An 18273-nucleotide genomic window follows, 5' to 3' on the forward strand; every position below is an offset into this window, starting at 1 on the left:
ATCTCAATTTTAATTTTTTTCTACCACCCCTACTGTTAACATTTCTTTTGCCAATTCCTCTTCTCTGCCGAGTGTGGCCACAATTTCACAAAAGTAATATTACATCCTACGATTATCACAGCAATCTCTGGGCAATGAATTGTATAAATTCAAGGATTTTTTTGTACTTCAGACACCAGGAGGTCCTGTTTGTCCATCCATTTTCTTGCGGAGGTAAGAAATTTTTAGAGGTGCACGAGGTGGATGTTTTTTGCTTGGAAAGGACAGTGCAAGGGGGCAAGGCTGCTAAAATGACATCATTTGTCTGGACAATGCTATGCGGACCTAATGTACCTGCCAAGCATAAACCAATGCTTGTACTGACCTCATCACACTATAATACATCATAGAAAGGCCGGCTTTCATCATCATGAATTGTCTGTTTACAAGAGACTGAGTAGGAAGTGTACCGTGCCAAATGAAGGGTTGAAGCGTACTTGGGCACGGTACAGATGGCCAGTGTGACTGCAACCATAGTGTTTTTCTTTATTTTGGTAACTTTCTAGGTTATTTAGCCTGGTGGTGTCTTTCCTACAGGCCAAAGCAACAGCCTGTTGTATCGTGTACCGTGCCAAACCAAGGGTTGAAGCGTACTTGGGCACGGTACGGATGGAGTGTGACCGCACCCATAGTGGCTTTTTTTGGGGTAAATTTCCAGGTTTTTTAGCCTGTTGGTGTATTCTCAACAGGCTAAAGCAATCGTCTGTTGTACCGTGCCAAATGAAGGGTTTAAGTGTACTTGGGCACAGTACAGATGGCCAATGGTTTATTTTTTTGGTAGCTTTCTAGGTTTTTTAGCCTGTTGTTGTATTCCAAAAGCAGGGTGTCACCGATCTTTAGCATTGATATTTTAGAGATTGCAGGCTAAAATGTTTAGGAACCCCTGATTTAAACTTCTGGACTCACTTCCTGAAGGGTAGATGGTGATGTGCAGATGTATGGATGAATTGAATAAGAGAGTAAGGGAGGAAGGCTCGTTACATTTCCAAACACCGCTTTCTATCTCAGCACATTGCACCTGTTGAGTGGAGGCCTGAGTTTGAGTGAAGCTGAGTGACAAAAAAAAGAAACTAGCATGCAGACAGTGTGAGATGCAGACAGTGTGAGTTGACGATGTGGTACCGTACCTGTGGCTGCAGCATCGGGATCCCTGCCTTGGCGGTCTGCTTCTAACCACTGGTACAAAGCTACAGGCGAGCCACATGCAGAAGAACATGGAGCACAGAAACAAAGAAAAAACAGGGGGCAATGTCAAAACAAATGCAGACAGAGAAGCAAATTAATAAATGCATGAGAATGAGTTGAGCATGAACACGACAGTCACAACATATCAATGGCACAACACAGCATGGCATCATAAAGGAGAATGTGTAACAGCACTTTTTACTGTTTGAGCACTGAATTAACAACAATCTGTGTGAGAACATGCAGATTGACAAACATTTCCTGTCTCTTTAAAGACCTTTTAGAGCGTGTTTGGCCCTTTAAGGAGTAAGAAGTGCTGTTACAGAAGTACACAGATCAGTGAAATACTTGTATGGATTTCAGTGGATGATGGAGCAGTGGGTGAAACGTGTTTTGTTTCGTGTTAGTAAAAGCAAAGTTGCAGTTTTGATACATTAGCTCTTGTTTTCTCTGCGTGGAAGCTGGATGCATCTTGTTTTCTTTCCCCCTAGGCTTCTCCCTTTAACCCCAGTAATGACCCCACTGTGTGATTCAGCTGAGCACAAGCCAGGATAACCCTGATGACATCACACTGACATCACCAGGATTACTCTCTCAGCCCTGACAAAGCGTCTCCACAACCACATCATGCGACCGTGTGCTGGACGCTAAATCCAAGCACGTCGGGACATATTTTGCGTAAACCGAGCGACATTGTCTGGATGTCTTGATTACACCAGTATACAAACGAGCTAATCTATGTGTTGGTTTTGGTCCACAAACACTGTAGGCTAATCCCTGTGAGAGATCGTCTGCTCTTGTGACTCGAGTCGCCACAAAGCCAGATTAAAAAGCTTAAGCAGCTCTCTCCTCGGTCCCAAACTCCCTCTGAAAAGAGCACGTTTTACTCTCAGAGCACGGCTGCTCTGATATCTTCATCTGAAGAGCCCAAGTTCAGCTCACAGGGCAGAGAGAAATCCCTGATCTGATGAAGGAAGGCGCTTTGTGATGTAGATTATTCCTTTATGGTGCTCGCACTTTTTGTGGTGTCTTTATTTTGCATCAGCTGGTACAGTCTTAAAAAAGAAAGTGAAAGATGCACACACACACACTTTATACTGCTGAGCTTCTATAGCACACACAGGGAGCTCACAGTTAGTCTTATATAACTGGAACATTTACGATGTGCATTTTTCTCCTCGCTGTGTCTCTTACATCACTCTGTACTTGGTGTCTGGGACAGTTTCTTCGCTTGTTATCTGTCTCCATGTTGTTCTCAGGTGCTGCTGTTTGTAACTCTACCTGATAACGTAGTTTCTACACCAACTCACCTGTTCCCTTGCTAACAGATGACCTATCAGGGATAATCTGAAAGTGTCTGTCACACTTTTCAATACTTTACTCTACAATTTGACCATAACTATTCCACTTTGAGTCTATATTTAGGTATGGAAATATGCAAAGTTATGCATGGAGTGGGTAATTCATTAGGGCAGGCTGACCACATTCAGGGAATCTTAGAGAGAACACCTTACCAAGCCTTTTGGCTGTGGTTGAGCCACATATATATATATATATATATATATATATATTTATATATACACATATGTTATTTTTTATATATCGACAGCATCCTTTTACATGTTGGTCATAGTTCAAGTGTTTATTTTGAAGAGCAAACTTGGCATTTGAAAAATTGGAGAGCACAAAAACTACAAATTCCAATACATTATTTGCATTTTTTGCTAGCTGAATCATGGAACATATTCCTTTTCTGTATGAAATGAAAGTGAAACTTCACCAAATGACCAACTGTATAACTGGTAACTAATTAAAATTAAAATTAATATTTGGTAAAATTTATAAATAAAAGCCTTGAATGTACCCCTAATTATTAAGAATAAAATAAAAAATAAATAAATAAATTTAAATAAATAAATAAATCCCATGCTAAATTGCAATCACAGTATTGGTTAAAAAAAATTGCAATTGAAGTATTTTTCCAATATCATTCAGACCTAGAAGTCACTCAACACCACTTTGGTTAAACAGCGCTAAAGTCAGGAGAAAGGTAGAAAATTCAGCTACTGTATGCAAATCACTCACACACACACACACACACACACGCACAAACACACATGCACAAACACACATGGAGCTGTGAGTATTATCTGTTTGTTACATCACTGCACCGCTGCCTGTGTGTCTCTCGAAGTCTATCTAATGTGATTATTCATTCCTGGAACTATTACATATAAAACCACAAACACACAAGCAAGCACACACATACAGATACACACAAGGATTGTTGAGCAGACCAGAGAAGCAGATTTGAGTGACTGATGATCAGGTCTTTAAATCAATGACTTACGGTATTAGGCTGATTAGATATTGGTCTGCGTTTTAACACATCTCTCTAATGAATTCATGATCGATGCTGCTCCGATGACACCGACATTTAAACGCCATGATGGTTACTCTTCATTTAGAAAGCAAACCTAAAGGGATATTTCAGCACTTTACAGAAGGGTTACCCTACTAGGATTGAGGTATGTGGCATTGGTGATCACACTAGCCACACCGGTTAGCTTGTATCTTTAAAAGAGAAACAGCCTCAAGCTAGGCTACAGTTTTTCTGCAGACTGGGCCGGGCCTGCAACATAATGAAGCTAATAGTGAGAGCTGCAACCAAAACAGCCATTTCAGTTTAAACACACACACTGTGATAAGAGTTTTTTAAGCCTTTTACCAAAGGTTTACTCATTAATGACGTCACACACAGAACAGTGTTTATGGAAACTAACACAGCCCTGGGTTTGGGGGCTTGTTTCCTGAAGTGTTGCTTCTTCTGTGAGCTGGCTATCCTGCCTGGATGATCCAACCTGTCTCTCTCCTAGCTCTCCACAATGAGAAACACTAACACATACTTAAGTTTCACTTTCATTTTTCTCCATGCGCTCCCCTCCTCGGCCCTCCCATCTATGCTTTCTTTAGACTCTGATAGAAACACAGCAAAAGACAGAATATTTCAGCTGAGTCTGTCTAGAAAATTCACCCTAAGTTTACGTCTTTAATCTCAATTTTTCTGGAAATTCTTTTAAACAGAAACATTTATAGCGGTAGACTCATTTGTATTTCTGGTGACGGATCATCAAAACATTTCAGTCATTTCCATCAGTAGAGAGACACACACACACACACACACACACACACACACACACACACACACACACACACACACACACACACACCAAACAGCCAGTTCAAGCTATTAAATGGGAAGGAGGGGAATATATTATGACACAGGCGACATCATTACAGCTTTAAATCACTTAATGCTCCTTTAATGCATGCAATCAGCCCCAGGAGGGAGTCTGCACAGCACATATATACGGATATCTGAAGGCAACAAAGCCCACACTGGGGGGAAAATACCCAATTACAGCACACACACACACACACACACACACATATGCAAGCACAAGGGCCCGAGACAAACAGAGAAACTAATCATATGTCGGCTGCAGACCCTGATGCATAATGTATGTGGAGCCTGTTGCCCTCCTGGACCAGCTGATCAGACGTTCTGCTCCGATGCGCTGCTCTGCCAGTGTGTGTAAGAGAGTGTGTGTATGTGTGTGTGACTGACAGCCTTTGTGTCTTCTTTACAGCCCTGCAGATTCACGTCGCTGTCTGGCAGAAACATTTGGAGACAAAGCACAAGTTTTTTTCTTTTTTTCACCTGTAGCATGAGCATACAGACAGTCTGTGTGTGTGTGTGTGTGTGTGTGTGTGTGTGTGTGTGTGTGTGTGTGTGTGTGTCTTTGCTGTGGCAGTTGTACCCCAGGGGGCTTCTTCGTCTTGTGCTTCTTTAAAAGCATCTGTCTGTGAATATCCTGAATATCTGCTGAATACATTAAATCCTCTTCAGCACGCAGAGGCAGCCGTGTGTGAACGCAGCGATGCATGCTGGGCACAAAGAGCCAGCAGAGTGAACACAGTCACAACAAGAACGGACGCGGAGGCAACGGCTCACACAAACAAACAACCACCTCATAGAGCGCTCGGGACTCACCGGTGAGTGAAAATCTGCGGGAAAATCTGATTCATTTATGATTCATGGCACCCTGCGGAGAGCCTTCACACCTTTCTGTCAATCACTCACCACAGCACAGAGAGAAACCCTAATACACACCAATCCTACTCCGAAATTCATTCAGTAACACACAGTACAAATATCTTATATTCTCTAAAGGGCAACTTCTTCATTTCAATCAGAGTGGTGTTTTCCAAAAGGTAAAGGCACACGCTGGAGTGGTTTCAAAATCACGAGAGACCACACACACATAAAGACGGTACAGACTGATTTTCAACACAAAGATCCTTGGATCACTCACTAAATGAGTCCACAGGACCACTTAGCGTTTGGGCCAATTATTCCATAGACATGAGATCTAACGGAAGCACAGAGGGTGATTAACATCGCTTCTTCTTTTTCATTTCCCTCCTGGTTCTGGGTAGGAGCTGAGACAGATTCAAGCAAAAACAAATGTTTTTACAGCAGCTACAGCAATGTTCTGGAAATATATTATAGCAAAAGCAAAAGCACAATAAATACAGAACCGTCTGCTACACCTGCAACAGATCGGTCTAGAAAAGTGATGTCTGGAATGACTTCGACAAAAACATGAAGTTACTGTGCAAGATAAATGGCACAACATAGAAATAATAGTCAGATACTGAAAGACATGCACTCAAAGCAACATGGAGAAAACACAAAGAATCGTGCTTGAGCACGGCACAGTTGCGGTCACACTGGCCATTCCAAACGTGCTTTACGGCTGAAGCGTGCTTAGGCACGGCACGATTGGCCAGTGTGACCGCGTCCTTAAAACTGATACTAGAGATGTTTTTTTTTTGTGAAACTCTTACTACTGAATGACTGGGTTTCCTAATTTTCAGTATTGGTTCTCGTGGGTAATCTATCAAAAGCAGTGCCACCAGGAACTGTAAATATTGAACATGTTTAATTACAATTCCAGACTCAGTCGTATTGACGACATACACTCGGGGATTCTTTGAACAAATCAGTTTGACGAGCCCAGAATCAGGTCTTGCCCCTCGATTACTTGGGGAATGATACTGCAGTGATGTGTGTAAGAGCTGGTTCTTGTATGCTAATGAGACCAGCTAGCTTCTGTTTGAGACCTGCATTTGTTTTTATTCCTAAATCCTTTTTATTCCACTTTTTTCCAAGTAATTTTTCTTATTTATGGTATGAATGTTAAATGTACATTATTTAACTGTGTTTTGATTATTCCTGATTGATACAATCTTGAGTTTCCGCTCATTGCAGGCAAGAAAAAAAAAAAAGTCCTCCACATAAACTCACACATAAGGCGTTTTTTTTTTTTCTCAGTGTCCGCTCAGAAACCAAAAACCCATTCCCTTTCATGGCCAAAGCGTCACCACAACTCAGCAGGAGCTGATCTACTGCTCCAAAACAGCGTCTGTTTGGCTCCACCAACACATTCCTGCACACAGAGCTCAACCAGCAGCACCTGCTACAACTGGGCAGTGGGCCTGGTACCCCCCTCTTACACACACACCCATCCACACACACACAAAGCATCCAAACAGCTCATTTATGCACAACACACTCTCTTGGTTGTCTGGAAAAGGAGCCAGCGCCTCCTGCAACGAGATCGGCTGCCAACGCCTGGCACTGACTGGGCGGGATCACCCATCTGTTGCCACAACTAAAGATGGAGGGGGGGTTGTTATTGTTGAAGCATTGGCGATTAACACCTCCTAATCTTTTAATCATTATGAATTATCTTTACATGATGAGGGGGGTAGAATGAGTCAGAGTGTGTGTTTCTGTGTGTGTGTACCGAAAGATCCAGTGTTCCCAGAGCTGCTATGGTCAAGCTGGTCCCCTCTTCAGCCTTATTGGCCGGTTAATACGGTGATGTCATCGTCCTGTCACGCATCTTTGTTCTTACACTCAATTTGACGTGACAAAGAGAGAAGAAGAAAAGCAGACGGGGCTTCGGGGTCATTTCATTCAGGCACATGCTCTGGTTGCTCCCAGGGGTCCTTCCACAGTGACTCACTGTCACCTGACTGTGTTACTGGATTAACAGCAGCTTTGTATCTACATGAAAAGGCTCTAACATCACAGAGACACATCCAAGGTTAAGTTCAGGGGACAGCTAGCAGCTTTCACCTGTCACTCAGAGGCCACGCCCCCTTTTTTAGGCCCTCCACATAATTCGATGCCTGAGTTGTAAATCGTAAAACAAGCCTGTAACATTGTCAAGAGTAAAGAGACTCAATCGGTTTATGAACTGGATTGTAGACATGTTAAATTCTACTTTTGGAAATTTTAACATGAGGTCGTATTGGATCTGACTCACTTTTGGACACAGCCTCTGGTGGACACTTGAGGAAGTGCAGCTAGTTTTATTTGCTAGCCCCTTGGTCGCAAAAATGGAATAGAGCCAGCAATGGATAGGCAAAAGAGGAGTCGTCCACATTTGCATCATTACATCTCATTGTCACGTCGGTGGTCTGGGGGATTAAAAGGAGAAAATGTGTCCCCATGAGTCCATTTGTATCTGTTAATCTGTGATCACCACAGCGGCACGAGTCCAGCATTCTTTACCCATGACACAACTGAGTCGACCGAGTCAGCAAACAACCAGCAGGAGAGGAGCTCTGCTGCAGATTAGAGCACAAACTGAAATCATGAAGAGTGAAAACACCTGATTCATGACATACTCTCATGTGTTTATCCCCCATCTGAATAAACCCTGACAGTCTTCGAGATTCTATTGATTACAGATTAATTAACTTATTGGTTCAAGCTTCCAATAAGTGATTCTGTTTAGTGTTGTGGATGAATTTAGACATTTAAAAATCAACTTTTGGGGCTCAAGAGTTGATATTTCCAACCATTCTCTGACATTTTAGAGACTTATAACTCCTCAATGACGAATAAAAACAGCAAAGCAGGATAATAATATTATAAAGGGATAATATTTTGACAAGCCAGTTTCTTGTGAGAAAACACACATAGAAGATGAGCACAATTTCTGAAAGAACAATACACAGGATCACAGAGTTTGCAGGTAGATCGTGTCAACTCGTTTTACGAAGTGTGGCTACGTTAGCTGAGCATCCGGACATCCTTATGGTTCCGGTGCCACCTAGACGTACGCTTCCATCATCTACCGGACGTCCAGTTACAACATTTTCAGTAGACATGCACTGATCGATCGGTCGGCCAAGCAATTCATGTGATTTCCTTAATTTTGGGGTATCGGTGATCAGCCCATCTGTACATATGAAACTGATCTTAAATACCAGCAGGAAGGTCTGAAAGCCAGCCAAAAAGTGTTGCTTTTTGCTCTGACACCTAAAACTCAGGACACTTTATTGGTTGTTTAAGTTAAAACATAAAGATTTAAGTGTTTCACAACAATTTTCAATAAAATAAGATTGGAAAATTAAAGGTATATGCTGTCAGATATAAAAAATAAAAAAATAAAAATCTGTATTGGCCCAAATCGGTATCAACAGGTCATCGGTGATCGGCCAGAAAATTGTGATCGGTGCAGCCCAAGTTTTCAGGAAAAAAGAAATGCTAAATCAAGACTCTTACAAGGATCTTGAGAGATGTTTGCCGGGTCTTAAAACAACCCCTGTTTTTCTCATTGTACTATCGGATAAGAACTTAACATGTTTGTTTTTAATCAATACACTCAATAACCTTGTGACCTGAGCCATGTCAAACATGTATGTGGGACACTTGGTTGATTTCAGCTGTGAGAGTTTCACAAAGATTTCAAAGTGTTAACACAGACATGAGTCATGTACATAAAGTAGGTTAATGAAAACAACACTGGATGTTTGTGTTTATTTCTTACAGATTCAGTCATTGTGGTTACTTTATTTTCAGCTGCTACTAGGGATGTTCGGATATGAAAATTTTGGCCAATACTGGTATCAATATTGTTGTTGTGGCGAGAATGTGTCGAGTTAGTTCAGAGGGAAATAGCGGCGCAATCGTGAGGAAAGACGACCATAGCGAGGATCAAAGGATAGAGCGCTGAGATGAACATGATCAAAAAAGTATTATTTTTTTAACACAGTCCTAGAAAACAATATTACTTAGGTCTTGATCGTTCAAGATGCTCTGAAATGCTGGCAGGTGATGAGTAAATATCTGTCGTTACTGATATTGATACCGATATATCGTGCATCCCTAGCTGCTACAGTAAAGAGAAACTTTTCACAGGCTTTTGAAGCAAACTTGACCGTCTGTCCTTACTGATATGGATACTTAGAAGTTTAACATGGTTGTTAAATCAGTGTGTGTATTAGCAGAGAGAAAACATAAAAGCTTTGCTGATAAAAACATAGAGCTCTGCGTGGGACACATTTATAGAAAAAGTATGTCAAATAGGCAGGAAGGAGCTATCTGATCTGGGGTTTGAGTGAGTGTGTGTGTGTGTGTGTGTGGGTGTGTCAGCACAGGGCAGCTGGTCTAACAGCAGCTGACGTGGGTTAATGAGGCGGTGAGGATGACATGTCTGATGTGAGTGAGTCACTTTGTGTTGAGAAACGATGAGTTCACTGTTTAAGCTCATTATTCAGGTCATCAGGTGTTTCAGGACACATCAGTCTTCACTCCATCGTAATAACTTTTCATCAGGCTCACTCAGAAGTTTCCTACGAAAGGCACAGAAAGACCCCTTGAAGATAACTGTTGAACCGTTTTGCTCTTGAATACTAAAAAGGTCAGATTTACATTCAGTACAGAAAGGTTTCAGGAAGAGAAAACCACCAAGAAGCCATGCATGCATAAAAGTCTGATTTCCGGCTTATTTTGTTGATTTAATGATAAAAATCTGCAAACGTCTGAACTTTCTTTGCGATATGAGAAAATCCAAACTCATCAGTAACTTTAAGTGAAGTCTGCAAACACCAACAGACATGTGGGGGATATAAAACATGATCTCTGTCAGCAGTTGTTACAGAAACAGTTTCAGCGGAGCTCTGTGTTGTCTGAACGAATAAAAAAGGATGAAGAGAGCGAAACAAGCGTCACATGAAGACACGCAGCAGAACACAGCAGGGGTGATCATCAGAGACAGAGGGACGGATCTGATCGCAGAGATGGAAAACTAAGAGACGTGAGACGGCGAGGTGTGGGAGAGGAGCTGCAAGAAAAGGGCAGAGAGGAAACAAATGAGGAGGATTAAAAACGGGACTGACAGAACGGGAGGAGAGGAGGATGAGGAGGAGAGAAGACAGCTGTGGATGTTTGTAACAGCTGCTCTGTCGAAAGCAACACGACAGAACTGCATCTAGCAACGTGACTGCAGGGAGGGGAACACTCAGCCTGCTGTCTGAATCAACACTTCATCGTTTGACTTAGAGCCTGTTTAGGTTTATCGCTAAACTCTAAATCAGTGAAACAAGACAAATGTTGATAGATGTTTTAACTGAGATGTCATGTGAAATAAAATGTGACTTCAGGAGATAAACGAACACAGACGGGGACCAATGTCGTCAGCCTGACGTTCTGGAGTTTGTTCAAAAACAAAAACAAGGAAAAGAATTTGCTTCACACACTGGTTTTCTGATCTTATTTTCTGTTTTGCTCTGGGTACAGTTTCATTTAGCTGTGCTGACAAGCTTGTGAGCTGAAACATCTGATTGGTGACACCTCTCAGCTCCTCTGATTGGTTTATAAAAGCATTTTCCCAGTGACAGTGCTACAAAAGTATGAAGCATGTTCAGTATTCACAATTCCAGATCAGGAGCAGTAAATCAGTTGTATGGTCTCTACACATTTGGAGATTGTTTGGACAAATAGTGGATTACAAGAAATCTTGAATAAGGGTGGGAGTAAATAAACGAAAATCAATACATCAGGATTTTTTGTTTGACAATATCAAAATTGGGATTCTTTATCAATTTTGTTCGAATTTAAATTCTTCATTTCTGTCTGTGTTTATACACTAGATTGGAAGTAAGGTACCACTTTTCTCCAGCAGATGGTGAAATGTTTACCTTTGACTCATGTAATGTGCATTTCATGGCAAATTTATAGCTTCTGAAATATTCTGAAGACATAATTATCATCATCATTTCACTACTTCACATGGTCTGGTGTCCAAAAAGCAACCTAAAAATTGCAAAAATGGTAAATATCAAAGAATCGCAATTTAAATCAAATCGGCACCCCAAAAATCGTAATAAAAATTCGCAAATCGCAACATTAGCATATCGTCCCTGCCTTTAACTCAAAGTAGGTCCCGCCCACTATCACTGGGGGAAGTCAAAATCAATTCCCAAAAGGTTTTGTCAACAAATATGCTTTTATTTTGAAAGAATACATTAAAATTTTCAGATGGACCACTAGGTAGTAAAGAGTAAATTTAAAAATTATCTAAAAAGAATGAATTTTTTTTGATGTATTAGTATTTATTTGATGTTACAAAGTACCGAAAGGTAAAAAGATTTTGACCCTAAAATGTGCTAACTTCTGTTTCTTTATTGACCAGCTATAACATTTTGGGTTTTGTCCATAGACTGTACAATTAATGAACATAGTCTCCCTGACATCACCTGTTTGTTTCTGAAACAGATTTTTGAAGCAGATCGGCTATCATGGCCATATTGTGAGTGATGAGTACAGCTACAGGGCGCCCGTCAGTCACGTGACCTGAGCTGTGCCTCTGATTGGGTGAGCTTGCGATCTAAATACCCTGTGAACTTCTGACTAATAAAAAAATCTTCAAACAGTTTGTGCTGATAATAAAATTACAGATTCAGACAGGAGACGTTTTTTGAACCAGGCTGTAAATCGGTTAATTTCTGCTGTGAAAACAGATTTTTTTGGCTTGGTGTGTATGTGACTTCTGGTACTTCTGGATCCAGCTTTAAGCGGACACTCAAGAAACAGCAGATTTTAGCACTTCTGCACTGCCTCATATTCTTAGACCAGAGGTTGCCACTTGGTTTTGTTACATTTTTAAAAATAAAATTTCAGGTCATTGTTACGAAAAAAGGCAGACAGCACCCTCGGCTGTTGGAAAAAGGATTTTTCTCAATTTTTTCATCTCACAGATTCAAACTGAAGCAATTCATGCTTTGCCCCTTATGTTATATTCCACACATGTGCAGAAAACAGTGTGTGTGTGTGAGTGTGAGTGTTGGAAAATGTGAGCGCAAACACAAGAGAGCTAAATGCTTTCAAGCCCGGCGAGCTGATGGCGGACATAAATTACAGCCCGTAATGAGAGGGAGAGGAGTCTGAGGAGAGGGTGAGAGGGGCGCTCTCTTTGGCTCATCAGCCTCCTTCAGTGAAATGATTTGTCTTGCTTAAATGCGCTCTTATCTCCATGACAACCTCTCTGCATCCTGCAGCACTCAGAAAAGGCTAAAGGGCCGGCGATAATGGAGGTTACATCATCTCATTTAAACCCAGGAGCGAGTTTACATCTTTCCTGTGAGCGGGCTCGTCGCACAGCTACCTGAGGATAAACCCAGTGATTAAATCAGAGTCACAAACTGGGCGCACATTCTCTTGCAACTCAGGGAAGAAACTGTTAAGTTTGGAGTTACTGAGAGTGACAGACAGGAACTTGTTTGTCCAAATTGCCGTGAGCGTGAGCAGGACAGGGAGGACAGTTGCATAAGCTGCTTCAGCCGTGCGTCTCATGCTGCAGCCTTCAAGCAGGACGGCTGATTTAATGTGAACTGAGAGATGATGGGGGGAAAAAAGACGACGCCGCGAGCAGAGGATGTCTTTCCAAATCTGGAGATCACGGGAGTGAGTTGGACAAAAACTAACAGAAAGTTCTGCAGAGATTAGAGACAAGAGTTTGAATCACTTCGACCACACACACAGTCCATCTTAACTGATTAAACTCAGCCTTAGAGTGAGTTTTAATTCTGTTTAGGGAGGTATCAAACTGTGACCAGAGAGTAAGGGTGTCACAATATTCAAATTTCAGTTTCATTATGATTTTTTCCCTGAAACTGGTTGTATTCTTGGATGCATTCGAGTGTGGTGATGCAACTTAATGGTGCGTTAAATGCAAAACTCCAACTTATCCGACTCAGCTGAAACACAGCTGTTCACGTACAGTTCAACACAATCTCCTGATTGAAACTCTGATCACTCAACCAGTGAAGAGGGAGAAGTTTCTGTCCAAAAATAACGATACAGCTCCTGTTTTCATAGCAAGGAAACAGCTGTTAAAGAGAAGGTTGCTTCAGTTTGTGGTTTACTGTCAAAGAAAATATAAGAGATCCAACTTTTAGAGAAAATTTCCTCTCCTCTTTGCCACATTAAAAGGCCTAACTTTCCCATCAGCCTTTGCGCCTGTCAGATTTCTGATTTCTGCTCTGTCACGTTTTCACAGAAAAACAATCCAGCGGCTGAATCAGAAAAAAAACCTGCTCAATCTCTCTAATCTGTCTCAACGAGCCCACCGGCAGCTCAATTACATAACCTGATTCTGGTTTCGGTGTGTGAGTGTGTGTTTTCAGTGTACAAATGTGTATGTGTGTGTTAAAGGGAATTTGCTCATCCTGGGCGGGGATGAACGTGACGGGCAGAGTCGATTAATTGGTGCTGATGTTGCTGCTGGAGGAGATTTCGTCTGTTTGTTGAGAACACAGGATTTAATCTGAGCTGTGTGCTGTGACATAATGAGGCCGGGCCAATCCCCAGCTGCCCTGAACCCATGCTAATAATGCTAATAACGCCAATAATGCTAATACTGCTAATTGTGATCTGTGATTTATTACCCCCGCTGATGAGGTTATGGTTTCGGGAGTTTGTTTGTTTTTCTGTGAACAACATAACTCAAAAAGTAACAAACAGATCGTCATGAAATTTTCACAAAATGTTCAAACTGGGATAAGGAAGAATTGATTAAATTTTGGAGATGGTAACTCCACTATAAATGGTCGGATTGCTTTGCAAAAAAACACAAGACAAGGTCACCATTTCTGACAGATGTAAAAGTACGATCCAGATCCTGGCAATATTCTGGATACTAAGATCCAGAATATGAAATATGTACTGGCTCATCATCATTTTCAACACTGTCAGGAAACAAATTATCATACAAACCTGCAACTAACACCAAACTGTAGCAGACAGTCTGCTGAAAGGAAGTATAACATTAAAGTCGGACTAAAGTGTTGGTGACAATCACAATATGCTTGGTGCAGGTCTGTGCTCTCAGGGTGCTTTTCTTGTTATGAAATTGTTTCAGTTTGATGCATTGTGCCATCATCGATTGCAGTCTTACAGACTATTGTTTGTTCTGACTGTGGCTCCAATCATAGCTTCAGGGGGTCTGTTAGAGTCTGCTGAAGATCCACCAGTCAGGACATTTCTGCAGTGGGAGGTCACAGATAGGGGGCTTCATTACACACCTCACTGGTTTGATTCCCACCATGCTTTAAAAAAGCTGAGGGAAAAACTGAGGGGGCTTTAAAGTAAGACTGAGAGAAACACAAAAATAAAGCTAAATCAATTTGTTTTTCTGGTTCAAAAATGAATAAATCAAGTTTGCACAGACTGTGACACTGACTGTCTTATCTGGTCATGCTTTGTTGACTCGGCTCTTATCGCACAGGCCGGAAGTCACTGGTGAGTTGGAGCTCAATCATGGAGAAATCAAAGTCCAGACTACCAGTCAGCAAATGTAAGCAATGCAGCAAATGTTGAAACACTAAAAAGAAAGATTTTATTAAACCTCCATCAAGTGACTGATTTTTATTTTCTGTCAAATACAGAGCAACTATTCTGATTAGGGGTGCACCAATCATAATTTTCTGGCCCATCACCAATCATTAAAAAGCCTGACCTGCCGATACTGATTTTTATTTCTTATTTGTCATAACTGACAGCAAATACTTTCAATGTTCCAATCTTATTTTATTGAAAATCATTGAACAATATCCATGAAACAATAAAGTCTTTTTGTTTTACCTTAAACAACCAATAAAGTGTCCTGAGTTTTAAGTCTCAGAGCAAAAAGCAACAAAGGCTGGCTGTCAGACCTTCCCAGAGGTATATAAGAGCAGTTTCATATGTAAGGATGGGCTGATCACTGATCACCGATCCCCCAAAATTAAGGAAATCTGCACAGATCGATTTGCCAGTCAGTCGACCAACCAATCGACCAGTGCATGTCTAATCCTTACTAAAGAAGAAACCTGGATGTTGTGTGTGTAAAAAAGAAATTCTGATGAGCTAAGTCAGTTTCTTTCCTTGATTTTAAAGAAATTCATTAAAATTTACTTTAGATATGTTATCTTCTGAGGACAAAATCTATACTGAAAACAGCTTACTGCAATCACACACTGACTTACTCTTGCACTCTTTTTGTCAAGCTCGTTTCTTAAAGATCATAAGATGTGCAGGAAAAGTGGCGTACTCCAATTTGAGGCTCTGATCAGTGTATTGTTATAATCAAAAGATAAGACTCTAAAAATGCCATTCACCTCCTCTAAACACAACCATGTGTTGACTGAATGCAGACCTGAAGCCCTGTAATACATTTTTGGAATAGCTGTAGTCATGGTTTAGTGATAAATCTGTTATCTAAATTGATCACCAGATGAGATGAGTCACGGTGTAAAGATTTTACCACCTCAGCTCTGGATGTAATCACTCAAGTTAAAATGAAAGAAGCTACTTCATAACTAACTGTTACAGCTATTGACTAAACTCTCATGTTAGACATTAGCATATCAGTATGAGGTATTTACTGTCTGCATTGGGCTTCTCTCATGATTTCCTGATCTATTAAGTTTAACAAACAAAAAACACCACTAAAGAGACTAAAATTTAAAAATAAAAAGCTACAAATTAAAATAAAAAAAAAGACTGGGGCTTTAATTTGGTAATTTGAAGAAAAAAAGTCAACCTTTAATGATTTTAAATTTAACTGCATACTTAAAGATAAAAATTGCAGCTCCAGATATATAATTTTTACGTTCATGTGTTTCATCCAGATCCAACACTAGGGGGCGCAGGATCAATTGAAGGGGGCGTGGCATCAATCAAAAGAGGCGTGGCACTATGTTGCCTTCAGGTAACATGGGAAATATAAAACTAGGACATGACACCATTAGTTCTAAATTTAATATTAGAAAAATATAAAAAATATAAAATTTGAAAAAAGCCAAGATAAAAAACTCAAATTCCGCAGATCAAGCCCCACGCTCAGTATGCGTGTTTATGCTGCCTTAAAAAGCCCCAAAAAGCTCTATTAATCCCACTCATCTGCTGCCATTTATTAGCCCAAAAATCATTTATATAATAAAATATTTTTTCATCTCAGCTCTGTAATGCTCTGAGAGTGTGTGTGAATTATAATCCAGAGTGTGTCCATCATGCCTCACAGTCAGCAGGGTCTAATCTGTCATGAGGGGCCTTAGTTACCGCTGTGTAACCTATCACAGTTATGTAAGCAGCTTTGCAGCCTGACATAACATCGCGCTGCTATAACGCTGTGGGAGCCCGTGTGTGCGTGTGTGTGTGTGTGTCACAGGGGGACAGTGAGATATTGTGTTACAATCAGCGATCAACAAGAATGAACACTGGCTCGGTCATCACAGATGTTTTAGTTGTGGTTGGGAACAGGCTGGCTTGTTTTCCTGAGCTATGACCTCTATGTACGTCTGGTTCATCTGCTCCTGATTGAACACGGAAAATGAACAGAAACAACTACAGGTGCGACGATACAGTAAGCTCACGAGACAAGAAACAATATGGGAATGTTTGGGACTGGACTTTGAATTTGTGCAACTTCTACCTGCACTCCAAAGATGACGAAAACAAGCTGTGCAAATGAGTGATGTGCACTACCAAGGCCAGCCTTGGTCGCAAGGTTTACTGTGAGCACTTCAAACCTTGCACTGACACTTCGATTGCATGAATCTATCTTCTTGTACATTTACAGTGCGACCAATCAATCATTCTATGTTAGATGAGCCCAGAGTTACTCTTAGTTACATAGTTATCGGGAAAGATGATCTGATCAAAACTCGGATCCCAGATCAGTTTAAAAATGCTCAGATAGGTTCTGATCTGAGTCTTTGAAATAGGGATAAGGACAGCTAAATTCCACCAGATCCATGTCCAGTACATCTCTGCTCCATCACAGTACCCGGGCTGATATGGTTTCAATTTCTAGTCAATGTGATGATTCACTGGTGCAACTCTGTTTCAGGTCTGGCAGGTTGGAGTCCTCCTGAGCTGGTATGCAAGACTTCCACTTGCCAGATGCCAGCAGTGTTGCCAACTCGTTCTGCAGAGACTCGTTTATACGACAACGGTTTTAGGGTGAAACGCAAAAGTATTGTTGTGTTTCGGCCTCGTGTTTACACAGAAACTGCGTTTTAGCTGACCTAAAACACAAAGTTTTAAAAACAGCCTCCAGAGTGGAATTTTACTGAAACGCTTCCGACAACATTGCTGTTTTCAGTTGAAATGTTGACGTCACGCTCCGCTTCGCACAACAGTACAACAGTACCATTGTTGCGATCGTCATCGACTACCATCTGTCTTTCAATAAATTGTGCATCTGTTGCTCCACTTCTGCACTTAGTGTTCTCCAAAACACCAGATGACCAGCTCAACTCTACTTCAGTGGAGATCTCCCAAAAGCAGCTTCTGGACAAGACAGCTACAGCGCCGATTACAAACCTAGCATGCTTACTACAGCGTTTCCAGTCCCCCATCATTTTTGTGTAAACCCAGATTTTTTTCACTGTGTGTCACAGCTTTTTAGCGTTCTCGGTTGACATTGTTGTGTAAACGGGGACTGACAAAATAACAACCCTGTTCCTTTTTCAGGACTAAAGAGACTCAAAAGAGACTTTGGCAGAGTGGGATCTGTTAGCTAACCATTGGGTCAACCATGGAGGCACTGCTGCACAAGTAAGGAGGACTTGTCCGTCTGTGAGTGTTTTGAAACAGGGGAGGTGCTCACAGCAGCACCCACTGCTCGTTCAGAAGAGTAAGAT

General features: G+C 41.2%; 1 protein-coding gene across 3 annotated transcripts in view; it reads right to left on the reverse strand.

Moving 5' to 3' along the window:
• Window positions 1–18273, reverse strand: part of dennd5b (DENN/MADD domain containing 5B) — a 68653-nt gene that overhangs the window by 40529 nt on the left and 9851 nt on the right. For 2 of the 3 annotated variants that reach the window (XM_074698114.1, XM_074698113.1), the window contains exon 2: window positions 1167–1226. The exons of the other annotated variant lie outside the window; for it this stretch is intronic. In XM_074698114.1, the coding sequence (XP_074554215.1) occupies window positions 1167–1226 (60 nt within the window). The remainder of the gene's footprint in view (window positions 1–1166; window positions 1227–18273) is intronic. 3 annotated transcript variants of the gene reach the window in all.

The sequence above is a fragment of the Halichoeres trimaculatus genome, unplaced genomic scaffold (genome assembly GCF_033239565.1).
Source record: "Halichoeres trimaculatus isolate MK-OKI-2021-1 unplaced genomic scaffold, fHalTri1.1 fHalTri1_scaffold_21, whole genome shotgun sequence".
Taxonomy (NCBI): Eukaryota; Metazoa; Chordata; class Actinopteri; order Labriformes; family Labridae; genus Halichoeres; species Halichoeres trimaculatus.